At 40.6% G+C, this 25,895-nt stretch overlaps 1 protein-coding gene across 1 annotated transcript in view; it reads right to left on the reverse strand.

Moving 5' to 3' along the window:
* Nucleotides 1-25,352, reverse strand: part of clstn1 (calsyntenin 1) — a 32,807-nt gene extending 7,455 nt beyond the window's left edge. Inside the window, exons 1-11 of the mRNA XM_053317768.1 lie at nucleotides 25,231-25,352; nucleotides 9,304-9,426; nucleotides 6,938-6,967; nucleotides 5,216-5,411; nucleotides 4,653-4,861; nucleotides 3,882-4,031; nucleotides 3,404-3,589; nucleotides 2,996-3,244; nucleotides 1,580-1,701; nucleotides 1,269-1,431; nucleotides 835-885 (exon numbers count right to left, since the gene is read on the reverse strand). Of these exons, the coding sequence (XP_053173743.1) occupies nucleotides 835-885; nucleotides 1,269-1,431; nucleotides 1,580-1,701; nucleotides 2,996-3,244; nucleotides 3,404-3,589; nucleotides 3,882-4,031; nucleotides 4,653-4,861; nucleotides 5,216-5,411; nucleotides 6,938-6,967; nucleotides 9,304-9,426; nucleotides 25,231-25,312 (1,561 nt within the window). The 5' untranslated portion in view covers nucleotides 25,313-25,352. The remainder of the gene's footprint in view (nucleotides 1-834; nucleotides 886-1,268; nucleotides 1,432-1,579; nucleotides 1,702-2,995; nucleotides 3,245-3,403; nucleotides 3,590-3,881; nucleotides 4,032-4,652; nucleotides 4,862-5,215; nucleotides 5,412-6,937; nucleotides 6,968-9,303; nucleotides 9,427-25,230) is intronic.
* Between the last annotated feature and the right edge of the window lie 543 nt (nucleotides 25,353-25,895).

Below are 25,895 nucleotides of genomic sequence, written 5' to 3' on the forward strand. Positions count from 1 at the left end.
TTAAGCACATGCAACATCTGCATTAACAGGTTAGACTGCTGCATGCCTTACTGTGGAAAAAATGGCATGAACAGAAAAAAAAGGAACTCAAAGAAAGGATTATCTTAAATAGCAATTAAATTAATCCTCTTTAGTCACCTTATTTTTACAAAATAATGCAGCAATCTTGAGGATTGCACAATCCTCAAACTACATAAAAATAATCACAAGTTTGGAACCTTGAAATTTCCAGAAAAAAGTGTATTTCAGTATTTCTGCGCTGTGCATCAATCCTGCTGACTGTCACGTGAAAGAACTGTGCCATGTGTCAACTAATCCTTACTGAGAAGAAGTCTGCAACACGGCAGAGTCAGAGACAAACCTGGATCTCCACATCTCAAGGTTACAAAGTAATTCGGCGGTGTGTGTGTATTGCTGTAGCTTTGTTATCTGATATGGAGGAGCTACTGCTTCTGACCCCAAGGTCATGTTCTGAAATAAGAGCCTGTGCGGCCAAAACACTGCAGCCAGGTCAGAGTTTTGTGCTCATTATGTGTCTATTTCTGTTATGCTTGTGTATGAGGTTGTGATGAAAAACAGCTGTCTAGTTGCTGCAGTGAGAACAGTGTATGGATGGAGGATGAGGAGGACGCAAAAGAAAATCAGGCAGCATTAAAAAAAATATATCACACTGGTCTTATCCATACTGCATCATGCTCAAAACAGTGAGAAGAAATCAGCTAGAATGTATGACAATCATTCTAGTCGAAATGGCATGAGGATGCAGTTAGCATGGTGGGACATTGTGGACATATGGACATATATCTGAGGAGTAAAGGGAAAGACTTGAGCAACCTGAGGTGGGCTCAGAGACTGTCTCAGTGTCATTGTCATGTCCTGAGTTTTCTGTAGAGGACAGAAACAAGAGAGCAGGAGGAGACAGAAGGGAAGGTTGAGGATCTGCAGGAGAGATTCAGGTGCTACATAGGAGGTCACGGTCCATCATTTGGGGATTAATACTGCATAATAACTATCATGCACACTACATCTTAAAGCTCTAATAAACAGGAATAGCAGAATCAGGTCGCATTAGAGTGGTTATTTAATTTTTTAGGCATTACTAAAAATCAAATGTTACAGAGACAGAATGAACTAAACTTAAAAAAGGGATTCACATCTTTCTTTAAATTATATCTGTACTTCAGACTCACTTGTAAATGAATGCATCTTGTCATAAAAGAAAGTTACATCTGATTTTGCAGCATTTCTCAAAAAATGTAAGAACCTACCCTGCCAGCAGGCACCAATGGTGAGCTGAGTTTCGATCTTTGAGTTGTGCAGTGGGTAGTCCTCGGTAACGAGGAAGGGCTCAAAGGTGTTCCCATCCACAAACAGTGACACAGTGGGGAACTCCACATTCAGCACATAGTGATGCCACTCTTTGTCACACACCTGTAAAGGACACAACGGCAGGTATGAAATGGTGAAAGCAGCACTGTGAAAGGTAGACACATACTCTAAAACATACTCTTGGTTTGAAAACATGACGTCACAGACCACCATTCTCTAAAGTCTGGTGTGCTTTCAATCTGAAGCTGACCTGGTCGAGTTTCCAGTGAAACTCTGCTGGTTTGTAGTTCTCACTCTCTGATGGATCCTGGCGGAGGAGAAGGATCAGCCTGCAGTTGTGCACGTAGAGCGAGTAGTGGTGTCTGTTCATCTCTGCAGGGGAGAATATGAGAGAGGAGAATCAAACTGTAACTTTGAAAATATTTGAAGGAGAAGTGGGGGCGATATCTAATGAATTGCCCCCCCACCGGCGTCTTCCTCTACTGATTTTAACCCTGATACTTTAGATTTTTTATGTTGCCACTTACACTATACAACATATTTTAAGACATGTTGATGAAGAGACTTATCTCTTTTTTTTTTTTTAAATAACCAATAGATTCATTTAATAATTAGCAGACTTTTTCCAACCCTTCTGTGGTCACACTGGTTCTCCAGAAATTTGAAGTCCATATTTTATTGTTTTAATTTTTAATTTTTATTTTCAGTATTAAGAATTTGAGACTGACAAATGACCAGAACGTGAGATGTTGATGTTTCCGTGAAGCAGACACTGTGCTGAATGGAGGTCATGAATAGTGCTGAGATCATGAGTCTGGAAGCTTCCTGTCCAGGCCACAGCCGTCTGATGTAATCCTTCTTATATAAGCAGTGAGACAGAAGCTGATGAACTGCCCCCTCTTCACTGGCCATGGTCGAGACTTTATAGTCAATAAGATTAAGGAGCCTGAGACCACGGGCAAAATTTACAACTAGAGACAAAAATGGAGGGGGTCAATGAGCACTGGGCAGAGGTGAGAAAGAAAATATAAAAGGAAGTGTGCTGCCATGTGTGAGCCTGCCAGCTGAGCACAAACTGATTATAGCCTGAAGTCACAATGTTTTTATTACAGGCATATTTTCAGTCACCATATGTGCAGCAATAATGTTCATGCCAGAACAATTAAATGCAGGTTCTGCATCTTTCAGTAGACACAGATGTTTTAATGTAATACAGGCTTCTGAAATCATGTATGATTTTAACAATGATTAATACTTGTATTGTACAAGTAATAGTATTAAATGGTTTTATTAATTTTTCATGCATCCATTCTTACTAAAATTAATGTCCAACTACCCACCTTGACTGTACAAATAAGTATATTCAACTAAACAAGTCTTTTGTTTAGCAGAGTTTTACAAACTGTCCTGATGTAAACAACCCTTTAAGCACCCTGAAACATGAACAATGAATAGATGTCACTTCATTTCATAGTTGTGTTACCTGCCAATAAAAGCAGGACTGACAGCAGGCTTATATCCATATTTTGGTGGGTTGGCTACCCTTGTCATGATGTTTGGATCATACCTTTAATTATGTATGTTTATTGTGTGATTGTACAGTTTGACAGTCCAGGTACAGCTGTAATATTTATTTCACTTTGAAATGATTATCCTCTCTTCTTACCTGTCTTATCTGAGTTGCAGAGGATAGTTTCCTTCTCATGGGCACCGGGGCCGTGTCTCATCCAAACAGAGATGGTGAATGGATCCTTCAGGCTGGTGCTCACCATGCCATCAGGAACCTTGATGGCCTGAGTGCCATTGAACTCAAACACCTGGTCACTGTCATGCCCATTATCAGTGGGCAGCCCCACTGTCCAGTTGGCAGAGCTGCTGGGTGCTGGCAGGAGCTCCACAGTCCCAGAGCTGGCTCCTGAAAAACAATCCATGAGGACAAAAGCGATTGAATTGGGCACTTAAATTGATCAAGGAAGACCTTTGATTCCAACAACAAGGGTTTCCGGTGGAGTCGCCACTAAATAAATTACAATTCTGCCAATACTGCAGGTATTGTTGACTCGCAGTAACTTACCGCAAAGCTTGTGCAGGGACTTCTCAGAGTAGGTATCACGGTCGCATCCCTTTCCAATATGGTTGGTCTCCAGTTCAATGCTGGCTCGGATGGAGGTGATTGGCTCATCACAGGTCTCCAAGTGCATGCTGGGGAAGAGGGCCAGACTGCCTGTGCCAGGTTCGTATTCAATCCTCTTATTGAAGCCTGAGAGAGAGGAGGCAAGAGAGAGGGAAGAATGAAAAGACGTCCTTCAGCACAGTACCGATAACAGCCGAGCAGTCAGTACAGGGCCTGTCAATAGTAATTACTCATTAAGAAGCACTTCAGTGCATTCAAATATAATGAAAGGCCTTATGGCTTAAAGGAATTAAATAACCATTTTGACAATGGCAGTCTGTGTGGACTTTACATTGGGGGATTGCCTTTGTTCAACACACAGACACACCTAAACAGTGACTGCTGGTGAGCTGCAGCGATTAGAGGAGAGCTTTGATACCTTGCCAGCTGGGTTTGCAGGTTGGCTTGACGCTGATCTTGACCAGGACGTCCTCAGAGGCGCGGTTCTTCCCACAGTCGTAGGCGGTCACAGTCAGCTTGTACATGCGCTCTTTGCCGTAGCTCAGTTTCTCTGTGTTCTTGATGAAGCCTGAGCAGAGCACGAAAAAAACAAAGGAAATGATCAATCTATCAAACTTAAGTAATAGCGTAACATTTTGACTGACATCTCTCAGGGCTACATGGTGATATTTTGACTTCCATCTTTGTCCTTGAGATGCAAAACTCATTAGCAAAGTATTGCGTATACAGAGTCTGATTGGTATGCAAGAGCCTAAAAAGAAAGTGATAGAGTTTGTTTGATAGAGTTCCTATGTCAGTTCTTTTCATATTTCCTGCTGAAACACTAATTAGCTGTCATGGTCCAGCAACATTATATACCCTCACACTGACTGTCCTCACATTATCACCTGTCCATATTCCCTTTTTACCACAGCCAGGCGCCATATCAGCTGAATCTGGATAAATGATATCTTTTTCACAGGATCTTTAATTTTATTTATGAGACACGAAGTGGCTGACCAACTTGGATGACATTTCACAGGGGCTGTAATTGTCTCGCACAGCAACAAGCTGCGGTGAATGCTAAATGACAGTCTTGCAGCACAGTTGTTTTCATGGATCAATGGACAATACGATATGTGTCAGTAAAATTGTGCCTATTAGGTGTGCAATGCAGCCTAAGACCAGGTTGCTTGGTGACAGTCCTTACCATCTTTGTCGACGGTGAAGGGGACATCGGGGGTGACGATCTCGTAGTTGCAGATTTGGCTAAACTGGAAAGAGCAGTCAGCGTCCACTGCCTCCACCTTCAGGATGCTGTCATACTTCTTTCCCTCGATAACAGTGGCTTTGTAGGACTTCTCCTTGAACACTGGTGAATACTCATTGATGTCGTTTACCTGGATGTGGACAGTGGCCCTGATAGGGACAAATTCAAGGAAGGACACTATCAGCTGGGAATGTTCAAACAGCAGCAAGAGAAACATTTTAATCACAGCATAATATTCTCTTGTCACCCTAAAACAGAGACAGACATGTGAGCTAATATACTGCTGGAGGTGAAAGAACAAATATGTGCAACAGGAAGTCATTTATTCTAGTTTGGCCAATTTACCAACACAGTCAGCAGCAGAGAATGTGACACACAGCTCATGAAGATCAAATTAAGTACTTTAAAATAGCAAAGTGGGACGTAGCAAGGACAGACTCTAGTCAGGGAAACTGTCTTAGATCAGGACCAGAACTCTACGACAATGGCAGAGGTTGACTCACTTGTGGGATTTCTTCATATTGGCACCATCAGGACCCTCTCCACAGTCATATGCTTGGATAGTAAAGGTGTGCTCCTTCTGCAGCTCACAATCCAGCTTGTCCTTGGCCCGGATGACACCCTCGCCAGTGGACTTGTCCAGGACCACTGCCTCAAAGGGGACATTCTGCCCATGGATCCTGAAGCCGCAAATCTCACCTGAACACGTCAAAAGTCAAAACAGAGTTTGCTCTGAATAACTGACAAGGGGCGGCAACTTTCATTTTTCAAACGAAAAATTATGTTAAAAACCAAACCATAAATTCACGCAAAAAAAACCAAAACAAAAACAAAAAAGATCAGCCACAGGTTTTGGGAGCCGGGGAGTTGTAGTTTGGGATGGGTGGTGTCTGTGGAGGAAGCCCAAAAGCACTGTCATATGGGTGAGGTCTTGGGAGGGGGGAGTTGGGAAAGTGTGTGGGACATTTAGTATTATATAGAAGACGGAGTGTCTTTTCCAAGCCACTTGAAAACATTGCATCCAGTCATGCAGGCAGAAACCGAAAAGATGTGGACAGGCATTTCACAGGAGTACTTAAGATATTATAAATCAAAGCCATGAAACCAAGCCCAAAAAGTAAGTACATAGAGAGCAGTGTTTGCAGTGAAGATCGTTTATCTCTGGAATGAATAAAAATTACAGCCTATCTTATGGGAGAAACAATAATTAACATAAAAGAAAAGAAAGAAAAGTCAAATCCTTTGTAAAAGAAAGCATTGCAATACAGTAATCCAGCACCAATTCAGTCTGTGAACAAAGAAAAGTCTCAGATAGAAAACACCACTAATATTCTTTTTTTTTTCTTTTTTTTTTTTAGTTATTAAAAGAAGTCTTCCTGTGTAATTTAGCCTTTTTTTTTTTTACCCAAAACTACTGCAAAATGAATCCAAATCATAGATAGAAATCATAGAGAACTAAACCAGCACAATAACAGTATTCAAAACAAAAAATTACTGGATGAGAACTGGGGTTAGAAATATCAACTTGCTTGACATCCACATCAAATGAACTGCAGCCATGCTAATGGTAGAGATTAGTGGTGGAGAATTAACTCAAGGGATCCACTGAGGCAAAGATGCAACAACAGAAACTTTGCTGCAGTGGAGAGAGTTTGCATTAGTTAACAATCTCAGCAGCTTTCATTTGAAGACATAAATGTCAGAAACGTCCACAGGAGTCACTGTACCTGCACAGATCTGATCGTTCGTCCACTTTAAAAAAGACCATTTCTAATGTCAATGTCTGCTCCAATTGCCACGGGCAGTTGTGAAATCATCTTATGTCGCCTTTTAGATTTTTACTTTATCATTGAATTATCTTAAAATTGGCTTTCCTTCAACATTCTTAAATGGAAAGGATTGGATTGGACAAAATGGCAGCAAAGTGACTGAGAACTCCTGTTTTTAAGCAGCTTTCTGTTTCCTGGTGATAGCTGAAAAACTGTTAGGGTCTGCAAACTGCAATGGATGTCTCATGCAGATATTTCTAAGAACAGTCAGCCCCACATCACACTTTTCATCCAGCTGTAACTGACGTAAAGTCGAGAAAAAACAAAATGGGGAGATTACAGAACATGGTGAGAGTTTCTGTGTAAAAGTGTGGATGCTGTTTTTTTTTTTTTTGTTGCGTTAGTGGGTTAATAGTAACAACTAAGCACAAGGCAGAAGAAAGAGCCCAAGATCACCTTCTTCAGTGAGGGTCACCTCAAAACTCTCTATAAGGAAGGGAGAAAAGATAAACCCAAGTCAGTTAAAGAAGGGTTAGAAGCTCAGAGAGAAAACACAGAGAGAGGACAGGAAGGAGACATACGCTCGCTTTACGCGTTTCACAAAAAGATCAAATTCATTTTTTCACAAGCAAATATTTATCTGCCACTTGAAAAAAAAATGTTGGGTTAAAACATTTAGGAAAATACCTTTTTTTGCAGTTTTTATTAATGAATTTAAAGAAAGAAAATGTGACAGAACAAAATTTCAACTTTCATCTTACCTCTCAATAAATGCACATATTTTCTGAAAAACTAAATTTGTGGGTTAATTAATGAGAATTCAACTTGTTTGATCATCAAAATGTGAAAATATAATGAAATCTTCGGAGTACAAATGAATAAAATGATCATGCTTTCTAAGTCTGATTGTTTTAAAGCTGTGTCAGGGCCTCATGTGGTTTGGTCCTGGTCATTTTTGTTTTCACCTACTAAACTAATGGCTTAGGAGCCGCTGTTAGGGACCAGTCATGCAGTGGGAGTTGTGGGCCTCTGTGTTCACCACACAGCTCTAATGACCAGCTCACACCAGCTTTAGGAATTTCTCACAGGTCACACAGGCCTCTCAGCTCGGGTCAGCTCAGCTATCACAACCACTGTCGCTTATTGATTGTAAAGTCTTGACCTGCATTTTCATGGCTGGTAGTAAACAGATTCATTAAATAATAATCTGGTATAATAGGCTCACAGGTCAGTACGCTGTATATTCATCTGCAGCTGTTAAAGCCATTTGCAGGAACAGTACATGTCGTGATAGAAGAACGTTTTCTTCTCTTTCTCCCTCCTCTAATGTTCCTACACGAATCAAATAACCCAGATTGGTGGATAAATGCTCGCTGCTCTGTGCACTTGTTTCAGAGCACAGTCATCCATGAACGCTGAGCTCATTTTTAAGTTTGCAAGAGCTTAACTATTTGAGATCCAATCAGCTTGACTGAACACACCACACAAATATGCACTCAGAGACATTTAGTCCCACAGTAACATCTCCCTAAAAACACTAATGCTAAACATTCACCTATTCACATTTGAGTCTGTAATTGGGTTTCTATGGCCTGTGGGTCAGTTTTACAGGGAATCATGTTAGTTGGCACAGATGGAGCAACTAGAAGGGGCCTGGCATGTCAGAACCGGTCACCCTTGCTGCCACGTGAAGCCAGATTGCTGAACTCGTCTCCAGAGAGCTCGTTCACAGGGATACACAGTCTGTTCGCAAAGCCCTGCTCATCAGAAAGGGAGCGCCCACAGAAAGAAGTGGGGCCACTAACCTGCATTCAACGCCAACTTACTGTGACAGGAGACAAACATCACGGAGAGAATGGGGATATTATTTGATTCCCTGCCTTTCAGAAATAACGAGCCTCTTGCTGAGGTTGTCCACCTTAAAAACTGTGCCGATCGGCTCTTCAAAACCTTCAAACTTCACATAACTTCATTTGGCATCTCTTCTAACAGGCACGTGGATGGAAATGCTTCACTTGCAAAATCAAGAGAAGTACTCAGAGATAAAAATTGCCACATCAAGTGGACTGGAGAGCGCAGAGTGTGAGGGGAGCAGCACACAAAAGATCACACAACTCATGTGATGTGAAATGGTGGGAAATCATTTACAGCACTGTGATGCTTTGAATTGTGGCCAAAGTCGATGCTGGTGTGATTAAAACCCCCCAGAGCTAATGCTGCCTAAACATAAAGCACACTAATTGTGCGTCTCCACCGGGTGTGCGTGTGTGTGGGGGGTTGGGGGGGGGCATGAAAGAGCATTTTGATCCGAGTATCAAAAGGGCCAATGTGGAAGATATGGTAGCCAGCTGTATTACAGTATGACAGGCATGTCATAAAAATCTAATGTGCTATGAAGTCTGCGACCAGAAGAGCAGAAATGAAATGATTAAACCTCAATGAACTTGGTAAGAAAGGTAAACTTTGTTAGTTATTGATTTAACCTCGAATAAAAGAATGACTTAAAAGATAACAAAAGACCCTCAAGAAAGGCGGACCTTCGTTTAATAATCACTATATAACTTCAAAACATTATGCTGACACTATATTTAAGCTTTTTTTCTGTTTCATTTACAAGAATGATCAGTTCAGTGTATAAATAATCTATGGTCTTTTAACATATACTCATGTCCTACAAAACTCACTTTATTCATACATGAACTATTGATCTGAATCCATCATGTGCAACACAACCTTAAAGCTCTATGGTTACAGAGTAATTAGTGAGTTTTCTCTTTACTGTCATGTCAAATGAAGCTGTGGGAGTAAACCTCCTCTCTCACCTGCATAGCGGAGAGGAGCATCCTTGTCCAGAGCAATTAGAGGGGGGTCCAGAAGCACTTTGTCATCATTTTCCGTTACGATCCCGTGGTACGTCGTCTCGATCCATGGTTTATGCTTATTTACTGTGAGGAACAGAGGGAGAGAGAAAATGTCAGTGTATATTTAAAAATCTCTACAAATTATTTCAAAAATCTCTCAATAGGCAACTCTTTCACTGGCACGAATTAGCAACTTCACATCTTTTTTTTTCCTGTGCTAATAATGAGATGCCATCTCTGTATTTTCAAATCACTAGTTTCACTTTTATCTTTCCATCCAATGCAGCTGAAGTACATTTTTTATGAGATTTTTGAGTCTGAGCTTTTGATTATTTGACTATTTTTAGAAGAACCACACATTCAGAAGGAGTCCTTTTTAAAAAATAATTTCATATGTAAAGCAGGACCAGGACAAGCAGGGTTTCAGATGGAGCTAAATGAGCCAGACTAACATTTGATGGGATGAAAATCTGCTGCTCTTGGTCCTCCACTGCACATTGTTCTCCATGAATCTACAATGTTCTGACTCTGTATTGTTTGATTTATCTGAACCGAAGACAAAAATACTTTCAATATGACCGTAATGTTCCACGCTCCATATCAGTTAATGGGTTTTGACAGAGAGTGATAACAGCTCTGGTTATGACCTTCAGGCCGGTGTGTGTGCAGCAGTAGTCAGGTCGTTTATAGCTGCGTGAGCCGGTCGGCCTGAGAAGCATCTCAGCTTCAGACACGCAGAGCTCTGCCGTAGCTGCCGCTTGCAGAAAAAGCTGCAGTGAGTGACATATTTGGGCTGGCTTAGAAAACAGTGTTGACGCAGGGAGAGATGCAGCTCTCTTACAGCCAATATGTGTTCACTCCAGAGTGAGAGGAGAGGACAGTACTCCTGTGCTACTGATCTGCAAAGGTGATGCTGACTCTGGCTGACAGCACTGTGGAGGGTGGAGGGGGAAATGGGGGGGGGCAGATAGGCTGGGAGATGTAACGGGACCAGGCACATTTCCTGAGGACAAAACACTAACACAAAAAACAAGTGGGTTCCATATCATACATATATAACACTCTGCTTGTATTTGGGAATAATATCACGTTATTCAGGGCTCGAGACCGCTGCCATTACATAATCGCTTTGTGCAAGACCCATTTACAAGCAGCGGCACTCTTTGTTGCTCACATTGTGTCTAACAAAATCTCATATAATATTCTATGTTTTTTAACTACTAAAGAATATAATAAATCCAGAGTTTGTTGAAATCTTATCAGACTTGCTCCCCTAAGCTTCGCTGTCCTTAAACAGTCGTACAATCAAGCTAATTCAGGCTAGCGGTGAACTGCTGTGGAGGCCATAACAACCTACAGCAGGAAATCGACCACATCACAACAAACACGTGGACCAAATGTAATGTAGGAAAATGTTGTGGTTACATAAGAATTCATCTGAGGTTATCTATAATCTATTTCATAATCTATAGAGCATCACAATTTCCCAGTGGTGTTATGGGAGTTTAATTTTTAATTTGTGGAAGAATATTTCTTGATTAATATACTAAATTATCAGAGCACACATGAAAGACTTCCAGCAGGGCAGCTGGAAGCAGTAAATGGGCTCTTTTCTCTGATATTTTGAGATATTTAAAGATTTGATCAGTGTTGTGATTGTGTGAATAAGCCCTAAACAAAAATATGACTTTTAGCAAAAAATCAATTAGTGATGAGCATTTTCTCCTCTTAGTTAAATCACTGCAGGATGACTTCTGAAATAAAAGAGCCATTTTGTTATTGTTAGACTAAGAGCACTCATGAACATATTTCCAACTTATTTGCCCCATTTTAGTCAAAGCTTACAATGTGGGCTTTTATCTTAAGGGGGTAGCTGCAGGTGAAAGGGTTAGGGTTAGTGTTAAGCTTTCTCCACAAGCTTAACACTGTTTTTATATCTGAATAAAAGCACACAGACTCTGATTTTAGTCATGTAAGATAGGACAGTGCGTTGATCAGAAATGGCAAACAGGCAATTACTGGTGCTGCAGACCTGGGATGGGACATTTTACACTTTATACAGAGTTAAGTATGAAAAATGGACAAATGGTTAAGATTAGCAATATTCAGGGCTGGACAAAATCAAATATCACAATATTTTTGACCAAATAATGTGGATATTGCAACAATATTGTAGGAATGACTATCGGTGCTTACACAACATATCTGCACAATGAGATTTTTGATCAGTAATGTAAATATAATGACTAAGTGGCTAAATAGCAAATAACACTGTTAAAAGACTCCAAAAAGAGTTGTCTGGTGAGTTCAGACAATCACATCATTTCATTGTAATGCAGCCTTCGAACAAGACTTACGCCATATCCAACATCTAGTCTTATATCATCATTATATTACCCAGCCCTAGCGTTACTGTACCTCAACATAGGTTAAAAAAAAAAAAAAAAAAAAGTTGTATGTACCTTAACTAAATCACTGATTGTTATGCACCACCCGGCAAGCACACTAAGTGACCTGATTCAAACACACCCACAGTGTTGCAGGACCAACAGGTTCATGCTAGGTCTGGCAGAAATGCTCATAGTTGATCCTCTGAAGAACTGAACAATGTCTACCTTCAGTGAGGAGTGGACTGTCTTTCTGCTGTATGAAACTGTCACAGTGGACACTGCATAGTTCAAAATGACGTTGAGTGAACTGATTATAATAATATGCATTGGAAAAAGATCAAAAAGAGGAGCTTAACTTTGGGAAGATTTTTATTTTGGGGACTTCACAGAGCAAATACAGCTCACAGAATACAGTTCAGACAGGTGAGAGCAACAACAAAAACACACTGATGGTTGCAATCGGTGTGTGTGTGTGTGTGTGTGTGTGTGTCCAGGTTCTCTTTTAATATGCGATTCAGTGCTACAGCTGCTGTGTAGTTTTTATTGTACATGTCAGTGTTGTTTGTTGGTGATATTTTATTCTCCTTTTAATTCTATAAGAAGTGTGTCAGGCTATTTAAATAAGGTATCTAACAAGGCTGTAGTCACTTGTTCAATTCAAGCTTCTTCTCTGGTTACGTTTTTTATACCTCTAGTTTTTTCATGCTGAACACAAATCCAAAAACTGATTAAGGACGTGATCAGAGATGCTCAATACTGAAGTCCATCCTCTAGCCCAACTTCATCCAATTAACAATGTACAATGACACATTCTGAGTGTAACAACATCCATCCAATGACAACATTATTTGAATAGACAGCAGATTAATTACCGTCTTTCTCTTATAAAATATTGGTGCCATTCATGTATACTTCCACAATAGTATGAGACCAGCTGTCGGTATATACTGGCAGTGAAAGTAATATACTCACTGTTATACATAAATGTTCAAAAAATGTATTAGTCATTTATCATCAGCTGACTCAAAAAGTGTTTGCGTTTTACATCATTATTTACACATTACATCCAGAATTAATGACTTTTTTTCCCCCTGTGAGCCTTTACCATCAAAACCTAATTGCAATGTTTTTGTGCTGAAATTAAATCCACGGCAGTTTCATGCTGCAGAAAGCCTCAACATCACACATTCATCATCTCACTAATAAGCAAGAGTCCTGATGTTCTATAACACAATCTGTGCTACAATTACATTATGAGCTGCACACGCTAACAAGATTAAAAAAAATGAAGAAGAAAGCCTCCGAAAAATAAATACATGACGGGGATGTTTTCAGACTACATAAAATGTCAGGCTGCCAAATCCAATTTGAGTGAAGCAAATGACTTGCTTGTGTGTCATTACATAATTTAGTGTAATTCTTAGTGATTACACGATCAATGAAAATTAATTACGAGCTACTTGCACAGGATTGCTGTAATGTGGGCACCGCAGTGAACGAGAATTACTCACTTAACTATTTTTTCCATAAAGAAAATGTATCCTCAAACATACTTTGAAAATCTGGCACAGTACACAAAGGATACATGTTCCTTATGCCTCACAACATATTTAACAAATATCAAATGCACTGGCTGCAGCATTAAATAATGATGTTTTATTAGAATTACTGAAAGAAATGTATTTGCTTGTCCTAACAGAGAACACCACCATACTCTCTACATTTAGAACAAGCATTTCAGGGGATTTTTTATGGCTTTATTAAAAGATTTGACAGTAGAGAAGACAGGAAATGAGGGGAGGGAGAGATGAGGAATGACATGCAACAAAAGGTCTTCAACCGGACTCAATCTGGGAACGTTACAGTTCATAGTCAGAAGGTTGCCGGGCACTACATTTGTCAAAGAGAGTTGTATAAAAAATAATTCAGCACCACTAAAAGCAAAAAGAAAATGCCATAAAAATGACTTCAGTGTTCACTCAGAAAGGTCTGTGGTAAAATAGTTAATTCCACAGAATGATTCATATCACTTTACGTCTCTGGTTAAATCTTCCTACACTAGCGGCGCTTGTTGAGAATGAGTCGTTGCGTTTGCCAGTGATTTGGAATTGATCAAGCCCTGTGAATCGTCTTTGCCCAGCGTCTCGTGACCTGAAGTGAGGTGGAAGTCTTTAGACAGATTGCCGGGCCAGACTACTACAGTAATCTGCTTTAGCTTCCACAGAGTCACACTTACTGTTAGCCAGGTCACATGTGGGCCTCACATTTGTCTATAAATCGTTCAGGACCATAGGGCACTGATCCAGGACCAGCCCTGACTGGTACAACCTCAAGCAGCATTCTTAAAATCTCTTCAAGTAATTATGCAAAACATAATAACCAATAACAACTGATGAATTAACCAAGAAGGCTGTCAAGCATGTGCTCTTGTTGTTTGCTCTAAATGTTTTACTTAAAGCAGCAGTGTGTGGAATTTAGTGAAATCTAACAGAATGGATTTGGCAGAAATGGAGTATAATATTCATGAGTATGTTTTCATTATTGTTTTAAAGTAAGAAATAAGAAAATAAGATTTGTTGTGTTTTTGTTACCTTACAATGAGCCCTTTATATCTACAGAGGAAGTGAGGCCTCTTACATGGAGGCTGCCATGTTTCTACAGTAGCCCAGAACAGACAAACCAAACACTGGCTCTAAAGAGGACCTTTCACTATTTTTTCGCAACTTTTGGAGCCATTGTAGGTTGCCCTACAAGTTTTGAAGGGGAAGGGGTGTTCAGTTGGTGACAATCTGCAACCTCACCACTAGATGCCACTAAATCTTACACACTGGTCCATCCTTATAGCATGAATGTCCAACTTGAGCAAAAATGAGCACCTGTTAAAAGACCACTAAACTAAATATCTGTGCAGGTAAAACTGAATGTGGTATTTTGTGCTGTATGAGGACTGAAGAGTCAGGCCCGGGAGGCCTTGCACAAATTCAAAAGCAAAGTACACTTCCGCTGTTCATTGCCATTAAAATCAAACCCCTTTGACTCAGTAGAACCTCCCCTGAGGTGACGGGTTATATTCAAAGCGTGAAATTGTCATATACATTGTGTGAAATTGCCAACAAGGCCCTTTTGACAAGATAGCTTCATCATCCGCCTGCAGTGAATGGAAACAACATTTGTTGTGCTGCGACTTGCTTTGCTTTCAACATTTGACACACAGCTACAAAGACATGATTTGCACAAATACAGACACTGATAATCCTGGAACCTGGAGGGTTTATTACAGACCATCTATATTACTTGAAAGATATGATTTCTATCCTCATTGGGGAGGGGAGTGAGTCTCTATATTGTAAAGGAGTTTCTTTAGGAGGAGAGGCTTTAGGATTTAGGATGGGATGAGATTAGGAAAGGGGCTTTGTCATGTTTGGTGCTGTCTGAGAGGAGCCTGCTGATGTAGCACTGAGGATGGTAAGCATGGACACTTTCTTAATTTAACTTAATTAGGAAACCAATTTGTCTGATGCAGTGCACACTCACTGCTGGCCCAATTACAAACTGCACACTCAGTCCATCACTTACTTACTAAAAAGCAGGTCGTTCCAGAAGAAGTTTTGGCTCTTTCTAAAGATTAAATTGATCTGACATACTGTCTTGCTGTGTCTTGCTGTGGTCTTATTGGGTTTGCTTTGTATGCATGATTTTAATATATATATATATTTATATATAAATAAAAGTATGTATGTTTGGGTAGTTACATGTTTTGTGAAGCAGTACTGAGCCCAAGAATAATCTCCCTAATCACATCTTAATAATGTAGGCCAATGTTGAACATCAACAGTAAAAATGCATGTTCAAAATGGAAGACAGTACTTTCTCAGCATACGTAAAAGACACTTTAAAAACTTGCATTGTGAGGTTAAGGAGAAAAACGGACTACAGTGACCCACCATCCTATTTCTAGCACACAGAAATCATCGGCCTCATTATAAATATTAGATGGAGAGTTAGGATATAAATACACAGATGTAGTGGGCTGATACTAGCCTCTTGCTAAATAATAGATATTAACCATGCAATGCCATCCCCTGCTGGCACAGCAGGTCTACAAAAATAGAGTTTATACCTTTTTTAAGAGAATCTATCTGAAGAATCCAACAGCAAATTAACAGTACTTATAACTGTACATCCATACCAAACAAAGTAAGCCCAAATCTACCAGACACAGGCAGAGAAATCCTTTAAGAAGCCTTTGAGAAATGAATGATGTGTCAGAAGGCAAAAGCACAGATGGTGTGCTACTTACAACTCAACACAGTACCTGGTATGCAATCCTGTTACGCAGCAAATACAGCCAACGACATTTAATCCTATAATGGGATACGTCTATTTCATTCTCTGACAAGGTCAAGAAAGTTGCAAGAGATCAAACAAAGCAACGAAGGCTACCTAAAACAAAGCAGTGCCAAGATTTTATTACATATGTCCAACAATAACTCAGTTACTACAACGATGAGAGCAAACATGTCCCTTCAACATCTGGAGTCCACTTTTAAGATGCCCAAATGATTAACAGAGGAAGAGGAAGCACATTTTGTTTGGTAAGAAAGACAGCTGACTTCAGTCATGGGGGGGGGGGGGGGGGGGGGGTAAGTACTCAGTGTCATTGTGTGTGCCAAGCTATGCTGTGGTGTGCCAAGCCATCTACTGATCAGCTCTGTGTCTCTGTTACCTGCACTCCTCCAAACTAGGGTAACTATTTTAATGGTTGCTGTAAAAAATGTTTTTTTAAAACTAATTAAATCAATTCAAAGTAGATTAATGGCTAACTAGTTTGATCATCATTGATCATTTTGAGTAATTTCAAGCAAAGAAAGGCCCAAATTCTCCTGTTCCAGCTTCTTATATGTGAATATTCTCTGGTTTCTGTAGTCCAACTTGACAGTAAACTGAACATCTTTGGGTTGATCATAGGGCTGAGTAGTGAACTTCAATACCTTTATGGCATGAATATGAATAGACTGCTTCGTTATGTCAGCGGCTGTTCACCAGACACTGAACTACTTCTGTTTTCATGTCAAATGATAGGCAATATCATCATTTCTAATATTTTAATAAAGCTTCATCGTATCTTACCTACAAGTTACATGGTGTGTTCCAACCTCCTGTTACTGATAAAGTCGCTGTAGACACTGCAGCTGCTTCCACTTGTTTTACAATTCAATTCAATTTAATTAGCACCAAATCATACCAAACTAATCTCAAGGCACTTTTCACATAGAGTAGGTCTAGACCTTACTCTAATTCAACTTTGAGCTGTTAAGTTGTCTAACTTAACAGCTATCACCAAATAATTGTCATCAAGCAAAGTGATTAAACTATTTATGCTTGTGTTAACTAGCTGCACAGAGACACTCAACACACTTTCTCTTCTCACTTCTCAATGTTTTGCTGGTTGGTGAGTTTGAATGTCATCACAGTCAGCTCATGCTGTCTGTGACTTCCAGCCTTCATTATCTGACATTATGGGTTGAATTGTTTGTCGTACGGACATTAGCTTAATGGCCTCAACAGTATGAAAGTGAGAGTGGGAAATAGTCCCATATTTTTTTATGTAATAAAAATGCTCTAAATGTGTCAAAATGCCAAGGAGCTTAAAAAATAAAACTAAAGGTTTGTACTGTAATCTCATTTTATTTTTTGTTCAAATGGATTTTATGAAATACGTATCAAACAGAGAAAAAGTTATGTTTTATTTCTTTGGATTTCCTCTAAAATGGAACAAATAATTCATCAACAGCACCAACAATCAACTATAAAACTTCAGGGTTTCTGTGGAGGCCCAGTGATGCTGTCACGGACAAATTTTATGATGCCCGAAGAACTGGGTAACATTCACATGGATACAAATACAAAGCCCCTTTATGGTAGCCCAGCCCTTTTATCGAGGCCGAACCTATACAGTTTGACCTGTTAACCGTGATGAAACACTTCCTGGGAGAATTTTAGGGCTACAATAGATCCTGGTAATCCTGAGATTCAACAGGACGCCCGTATGAAATCTCTATCTCTCTCTCTCTCTCTCCCTCCGCTGTGACGTCTCTTCTTTATTAGGGGAAACGCTTGCCAAAGACTTTGCATGTGTCCAGCCACTGTATAACGCTCACTACTGCCATGCACTAAACTAAATACGATGACTGTTCACATGCTACTGGTCACCCTGGGAGTACCAGAGAAATGCACCACAGCTGTACAGACTGTAGCAGCATCACTGCAGCAGATGATCAGCCTGTAATTATCAGATGAAGCCTGATAATGCCTGGGAACCTCCGAGGGCGTGTTGTGTAATAATGATGGTGCAGCCAAGTGTCAGGCCCGTGACACGTGGTAGAGCCCTGCTGCAATCGATGTAGCTCATATATTTTATCTGAAGGCCGAATCAACTTCTTTGATTACATGCAAATGTGAAGCTCCACTACACTTCATTGTAAGGCTGATCTGCTACTAACACATAACTCTATCTGCAACCATATTTTATCACCTGGTGACTTAATTGGTTATGTCCTCAGAGAGTATCACACAGTAAAAAAAAAACTACTAAATTCACTGCAAACAGTTCAACTTTATGTCTGTAAAAGTCAGATATAAATATAATGTCAGCATGTTTACACACTTTAAATTATACACTGCACAGCTGGTGGACTAAAAATAGAGAATAATGACTCTTCACTCTGGTGCAAAAGTCTGATTACCTAGAATAATTAATACATTAAGTCAATTATCAAAACCTGCTGACCACAGACATTATTAAGTGGCAAGCGTAGTCTACAAACAAACATTTTCAGTCTGTCTTATTATTGTCTGGGACTAAATAAAGCCTCTCTGTTGCCGGGTTGTTATTCATATTTGTCCATCAGCTGCAGCACTACGCTGAAGAAAGGAGAAGGGAGTGTCTGTGCACAGGCGACTGTCAGACCTTGAGGTGCTGCCAGGGAGATGGTCAAAAAAATATCGTTTGGGACATTTCAACAGCATGTTTTTAACAGAGTATGTGAGCAGTGACTGATTTTCACATTCTAGCTATGGACTGATTTTTAGCTGTTCAAAACAGGGTTGGGTCAGTCACTGATGGCTGACAGTCATCGATTAGTGAGCCCTCTACCATCATAACATCATGATTTAAAAGCCCCCTCACCACCACCAACAATACTGGGGCACACCCTGACAAACACACACACACACACACACACACACACACACACACACACACACACACACACACACACACACCATTTTGGCCTTGATCAAATCTGCATGCCACACAGTCATGGTGCCACTCTCACTGATCAATATCTGCTCACGTTCGCTGGGCTGACTGTTGTATATTCTGCACTTCACTGTGACTAGTATTCAAAATATTTGTTATAATTAGAAGATCTGCTTAATGAGGTAGCTTAAGCTGTGGCTAGTATTTAAAGACCAGGTTAGTGGGTGAGGTTGGGCTCAAATGTGGAAAAAATAGAAATAGTAATTAATGTCCAACATACAAACATACAAAACGTATAAAAGAAAGAATATTAAACTTAATAGTAACTTCATAGGGAGTAGCCCATGAGACGACCCCCTCACCTGCAACGTTTCACTGTGGACATCATAGTGCACTAATCCGGTAGACATCAGACAACCCTAATTCAAAACCTCTATGTGTGCCAGAAGTCGTGTTTTCCTGAGAGACAGTCGTGTGTTCTACAACCACCACAGGGCTCCTTCAAGGGCATTAAAAAAGGCCTTACTGTCCTTCAGACAGAAATATCCGGCAGAGACCAACAGAAACTACAGCCAAATAGGTGAAGGTATGTGACGAATGCAAATCTGAGCCAAGGAATGACTTCAATTATGCTCCTGAGTGGCTCTCGTGATTCCATGGAGCTGGAATAATCAATGGCCGACCTGCTCACGGTCTGAAACAGTGGGCACACTTCTCTGTTTGTCTTGCTTTACAAGCTCCTGAGCTTGTTGACGCAAGCCACCTCCATCACAGACTGGGGGGGGACTGTTCTAGGAAGCCTTAAAAACCCTGGAACCCCAGACCTCAGGGGCCTCCGCTCCCAAAACATCCCGCTCACACAGCAGAGCCTCTCAGTCTCCCTGCCAGGCAACAGCATTTTGTTTGTCCTCTACGGCAATCACAACCGCCCAGCAGAGCGAACACACCCTCTGCGACCGTGGTGCTCCTCTGAAGAGGGGGTTGGGAGGCCACGGAGCCTTGAATGCAACTCAATCACTTCTCTGTGTGAGCGGCACAAAAGGGCCAGTGAGAGTGAAGAAGTGAGAGTGAGACGACCGGGGCTCAGCAAAAGGCGCTCGGGTGTAGCTGACCTGCAGCTCTCAGACGGCAGGTAATGTCTCTGGTTACCTGTTTCCCATGAAGCCTGAATGTTAATGTGGACACGCCTACATGTGGAAAACTCTGCAGTGCCATTTTTTTAATGAAAGCAATGGGACTCAAGGGAGGAGGTATCAGCCTTATAAGCCACAGATGTTTGTTTCTCTGGTTAATGTTTATTAAGAGAATACTCTTAATAAAAATACCACAATTAGATAAACATCCTTCCCTATTACCATCAGAGTTAAGGCATTCGATTTCAGTGTTGACATCATAGTTAAGAATAGGGGATCATTTTTCAAATCTCACTGACATCCACAACATTTTTTTTTACAGATTTAAGTAGTTTACTGCACTATTACCACCACAAGATTCAGTGCTGCTTGTATTAAATCAGGTTATTGATAAAAAAAAACTACATTTGGCCAAGTTTTAATAATAGTGCAATAAGAGCATAAATTGATCAATCATATTATTGTTTTCCTGTCTGCAGTTCCAGTGTATGGGCACATGTCCGACCAGTGGCTCATGTGAACATAACTCCTTTCTTGGTGGCCGATACAGCTTCCCAGTCATCTGGCACGACTTAATATTCACAAACTGAATGACCCATTCTTGACAGTTCACTGACTCCATTCAGCCTGGCGAAGGCACCAATGAGAGGGAAGTTACCATCGGCCCAAATTGGATCCAGTATTCTCATGGCCTATCTTTCCAGCACTTAATGGCAAATTACCAAATCGAAATGCTTCAACAACTTAGCGCTTTCGGGGGATTATCTCATATACACATTCTTGAGGGGCTTGAGTCGTGATCCTCCAAACAGTGACCACATTGTGACATGCTTAGTCAAGATCCCGACCCTGACGTCTGGGCCTGAAAGCCCTTTGTTCCTCTGCAAAAAAATATTCAAGAGTTAACTTTTAAGAACAGAGCCTCAATGAAGGGCAAGTAAACTGTTATTTGGGCTAATACAGGGTAAAATATTTGGTAATATTCCATAAGCTACTCCACACGATATATTTATAGCATTGCAGGTTTTGATGTTAGTTTGATGCTTTACTGAAGATAGCGCCACCGTGTGACCATTTACAACACACTCTCTTATCCGGTCATTACTCCTGAACCATAAGGTACAGAGGAAATTTGCTCCAGAATTCATGTTTCAATATTGTAAAAGGTATTGCTCATTTCCACCACCATTCTCAACATCCCTGCACATTTGATGGCATTCATCTAAAAAGGTGGTAACACAGTGTATTGATTCATAGTCATAACTCAGTGCTCATGAGTTTGATTTATTAAAAGATTATGCAAAAACGCATCCTCAACCAAAGTCCTAATATTCCCTGGCAGAACTTAGATATTCTCCACAAATCATGGCTGCCATCATGCTAGCAGAATTAAAATGTTGAATTTTGAAGATCAAGCAATTTTGGCAAAAGTTGGTGGTCTCCTTTTTAGCAGCATCTGTTTTCAGTGACTAATGTTAAAGCCATGAAGCCATGTGAAACAGATCCCTGAACATCAAATAAAATATGTCGTATCAATTAAAACCACCTGCAGAGACACGCTGATGACAGCTGACATTTGCCTTTTTATTTTACCATGAGAAACAGACAGAAACCTGAAAAGTCAGACAAGAACCTGAACTGCTGGGACACTTAAGAGTCCCTTTCTTTCCCGATGGGATCATGTTTTTGGTCATTTGACATCATCCTGTTGACATTTAATGATGTTATTGAGGAAAAACAACTGTGTAAACTGACACTGAATCATGGCAGTGACAGTGTTACTAGATAAAGCTGCATGAGAGAGACAAACAATGCAGTCATTGTCTGTGCTGTGCATGCACATAGTTTCAGTTTGCCATAACATAGCAAGATGACAGATGTCACGCAGATCTTTGCAGCTTAAAAGGTTAAAATGGGATAAAATCAGATTGTCCACCACAAATTGAGAATGTGAGCGTATTTATTTACTGGAGGTCAGCCGATGGCAGTCATGTTAATGTCTTGGTTTCTGAGATGTTCTTATCAAAAGGCCTCTTTGGGAGGAGAGTTTCATAAGTAGGTGCAAAGTTTAAACAAATATTGTTTTTTTAAAGGCTGATATCAATAATCTTTTAAAAAGGGAAAAGGCACTTGAACTATGGCTGGAATCATTAGTAAACTGATCGATTAGCTGATATAAAAAACGTGACATGTCACACTCATTTTTCAAGTAAGAATACAAAAGACATTTTAGAGCAGTTTATGAGTAAAGAAACTTAATTAACTTAATATTTATGTATTAGTTTCAAATTCTATTTTATCATTAATCTTTTTAAGATGCCGTGATCAAGGAGGAACTTCAGAGGCATGGCAGGTCAATGACCAAAAAATTAAACTTTAAAACGAAAAATATTGACCTCATGTGTTGCTCTAACCGGATCTGACGTGTAATTTTCAGTGGATCAATAGCAGACAACTCCAATGAATGTAAGATTTAACGGGTTATACATAATATGTACCTCCACCCAGCCATGTGAGGAGGGCGCATGTGTTAACTCAGCACTGCACAAAGCAGGCCATCCAATTTGTTCAACTAGAATTAGTTAATTCGATGATGAATGAGCCAAGAAACTTCCCAGCAGCCAGCTTTTCCTTTGTCTGGCTGTGTGTGCACAGAGGAAGCTCATGCATCTCGACGGACCCTTATGTTTGCCTCCAGAACATGGGGACACTGCAGCAGCTGCTTGTGGTAACACAGAAAAACATAGATTACATGGGTGGTTCCTTGGGACCTTGAAAACTAATGATAAACACGATAACGGCCAACAGGAGAAACTCCAGAGGTTTCTATTGAATAGTTGTTTACAGCAGTGGACCAAAAAAACTGAAGAGTTAAGAGCCTAAAAATGCTTTGAGGCTTCAACAGGCCTGCCACTGAATATCTGTGTGTGCCCCAGTTTTACACACACTGACATTTTTTCTTGCTGGCAGCGTAATGAATCATATAGTGTAGGTAAGTGTTTTAAAACCAATCTTTTGAACTGATCCTTCAAGGGTTTTTTTTTTTTTTGTTGCTGTGTCATCAGTGGCAAATGTGTGAGTGGGTGAATAATCTGAGAACCACAACATCGCTTTCCAATTCTCGTAAATTCACCTGAAAGTGCTGAAGCTCTACCGGAGTCCGTTACTGTGGCGATAACATCAAATCATTCATAAACATGTAGAGCGGCACTGCAGAGTATTCTGAATATTTGCTTTCTCATCCACACCGAAGCTGTGCTGCAGGTGGCGAGGGGCGGTGCACAAAATAAACGAGGAGCGACCTTTGGTTAATAAACGATAAGCCCTCCCCAAGATGCTGATTTCACAGGTTGACTTTGCTGATAAGAGCAGGGAAGTAGGCAGGTGCGGCTCACAAACACACACGTCTGGCTAAACATTTCTAAAAAAGCCATATTGACAGACTCTTCGGGGCACGCTGCTATACACGCTGTTTCCTTTGAACTGATGGGAAAAAATAAATGAAAGTTACTGCTTTGCAAATGGTAGCCTCCACCAGGGCTGCGCATTCTCAACTGTCTCACATGGCAACAAGGAAAAAATATGGCTGGATTAGAAGTCCCTGTGCAGTCTTATATGACCACCTATATCGCTTTTTATTGTCCTCCTCACTGTGCATAAAAACGGGTGTAACATTAAACACAACACATACTGGACTCAAGCATTGCTGCACAGCACATGCTCATACATCCAGTGATCAGGGTTCAAAAATTACCTTATCCACCTGCCAAATGTTTAGTGAATGTTCATAATTTTAAAAGCCACTCAATAGCTTACCATTGTTTTATTTTGTTCTTTGTGGCTGGTGAGGGAATCTAATCTATCAGCCACTTGTATATTTTACCATTTGGATTTGGCTGAGATGACTGCTGCTAATTCTGTTCCCTGCCAGTGACTATACACTAACATGCACCTGCCTTTACACACCCTGAGACAGGAAGGTCACACTAGACTAGGCAGTCATGAGTCTTGACATTAAAAAAGCAGTCTATAAATTCATGCAAACGCGGTATTCATGTCTGAACAGTGAGCTGCTGGAAGGAGGGAGGTGGACCGCCCTGCAGCAAAGAAAGGGCTGCTTTCTTATAACAGGGTGTGATAGTGTCCATCGGTGACATTGTAAATAAACAGGCTAGTTCCACTTTCAGTATTTATATAGTATCTAAATCATAACTAGGCCCCCGATCTACTGAGGATTTTTTTTTTTTTTTTTTTTTAATTAAAGCATGCGAACATAGCACATACATTTTAAATCCACCGACAAACCGGGGGCTGGTGAGGAGGATCTGCAATGCGTAGCCAACCAGGCTTCATCCTGGAGCGACCACAACGTTGTCGAACCAGGCATTAAGGCCTACTAATGGAGAATAAACGCGTGTGGTTTGATAAGATGATATCTAAAATACAGATCCATAGTAACATACCATCACTTATCTTTATTGGGTTTGCAGATATACTCAAATATTTTAAAATACGAGATGAATACATGGTGTACCAGATGTAGTAGTTTGGTTTTTTTTTTATCCTACAAACTCTGCAGAAGGTGAGAATATTTTTCATCTTAGATCTAACTATTAAAAGGCGACTAGAAGAGACCACAACTAAAAATAGACTGAATGACAGAAAGAGGTCGTTTTGTGGCCTTGATATTATCTTCAAAGTAGACCAATCAATCGGGGTATTTAATTCATAGAATAAATATAATTTGCACATATCTAATAGCTGTAGTGACAAAATAATGTGCGATGTGTTGGCTTGTTTGAGGTTAAAATGGATACAGTAGGCTATAGCAGGGGTGCACTTGCTGCCTGCGGGATGACTACGCTGCATCCATCGGCTGCGGCTCCGGACCATCCCGGAGCAGGTTACTGACCGTGCATCCCTCAGGACCGCACAGCCCCGCTAACATCTCCCCGGTAACCTCCAGCGTCTCCGCACGAAAACAACCGCAACACTCAAGAGAGATGTCAGCTTTCAACATCGTATTTCCAAGACCACAAAGAAACCTGGCTGGCACGTAAGGACAGACAGAAACATTACGGGATATAAATCCCTGCTTAGTTACCTTTAGCTGCCTCCACCGCACATAATAGTCCGAGGACCAGTCCGACAGCTGATGCAAATTGTGTATTCCCTCGGAACCGCATCCCGACTTCGAGTTCAACCGCGGCGAAGTAAAAGACGACCTTCTTCTTCCCTCGTCAGTCAGGCGAAATGTTTCTCTAACAAGAAAATTAAAATCCAGAAGATGAGTCCCGGTTACCACGGTAGCTCTAAGATGGCCGTCGTCGCCGCCGCCGCTTTGCTCTCCCTTCAATCAGCGCTTCTCTCACAGGTTTGCAGTTTGCTGCGTTCGAGGACTGTCGGAAATTTTTAAGACACAATTTTTGCCATGATAGGTATTTACGTAATATCACACCACCAATCGAAACGGTATACACAAAATAATAAATGATACTGGAGAAGGCGAGCGGACATTAACTTAGCTATAATAGGGTAATATCAAATGGAGATTTGACCTGCAGAAACCAAATGAAACCACTGAGAAGACCTTTATTTGACAGCTCTTTATCAGTCAGATCTTGAGATTTTTTATTTTAAACCACCAAACAAAAAGGGGGGGTAGTATGAGTACAAGCTCCTGCATTGAAACAGGTTTAACTACAAAGTGGGCAACTTGCCGAGTCTCCAGAGCTCTAGGACATGAACTGACATGATGAGGGCCCTAAA

This window comes from Scomber japonicus, chromosome 4, assembly GCF_027409825.1.
Source record: "Scomber japonicus isolate fScoJap1 chromosome 4, fScoJap1.pri, whole genome shotgun sequence".
In the NCBI taxonomy this organism is placed as follows: domain Eukaryota; kingdom Metazoa; phylum Chordata; class Actinopteri; order Scombriformes; family Scombridae; genus Scomber; species Scomber japonicus.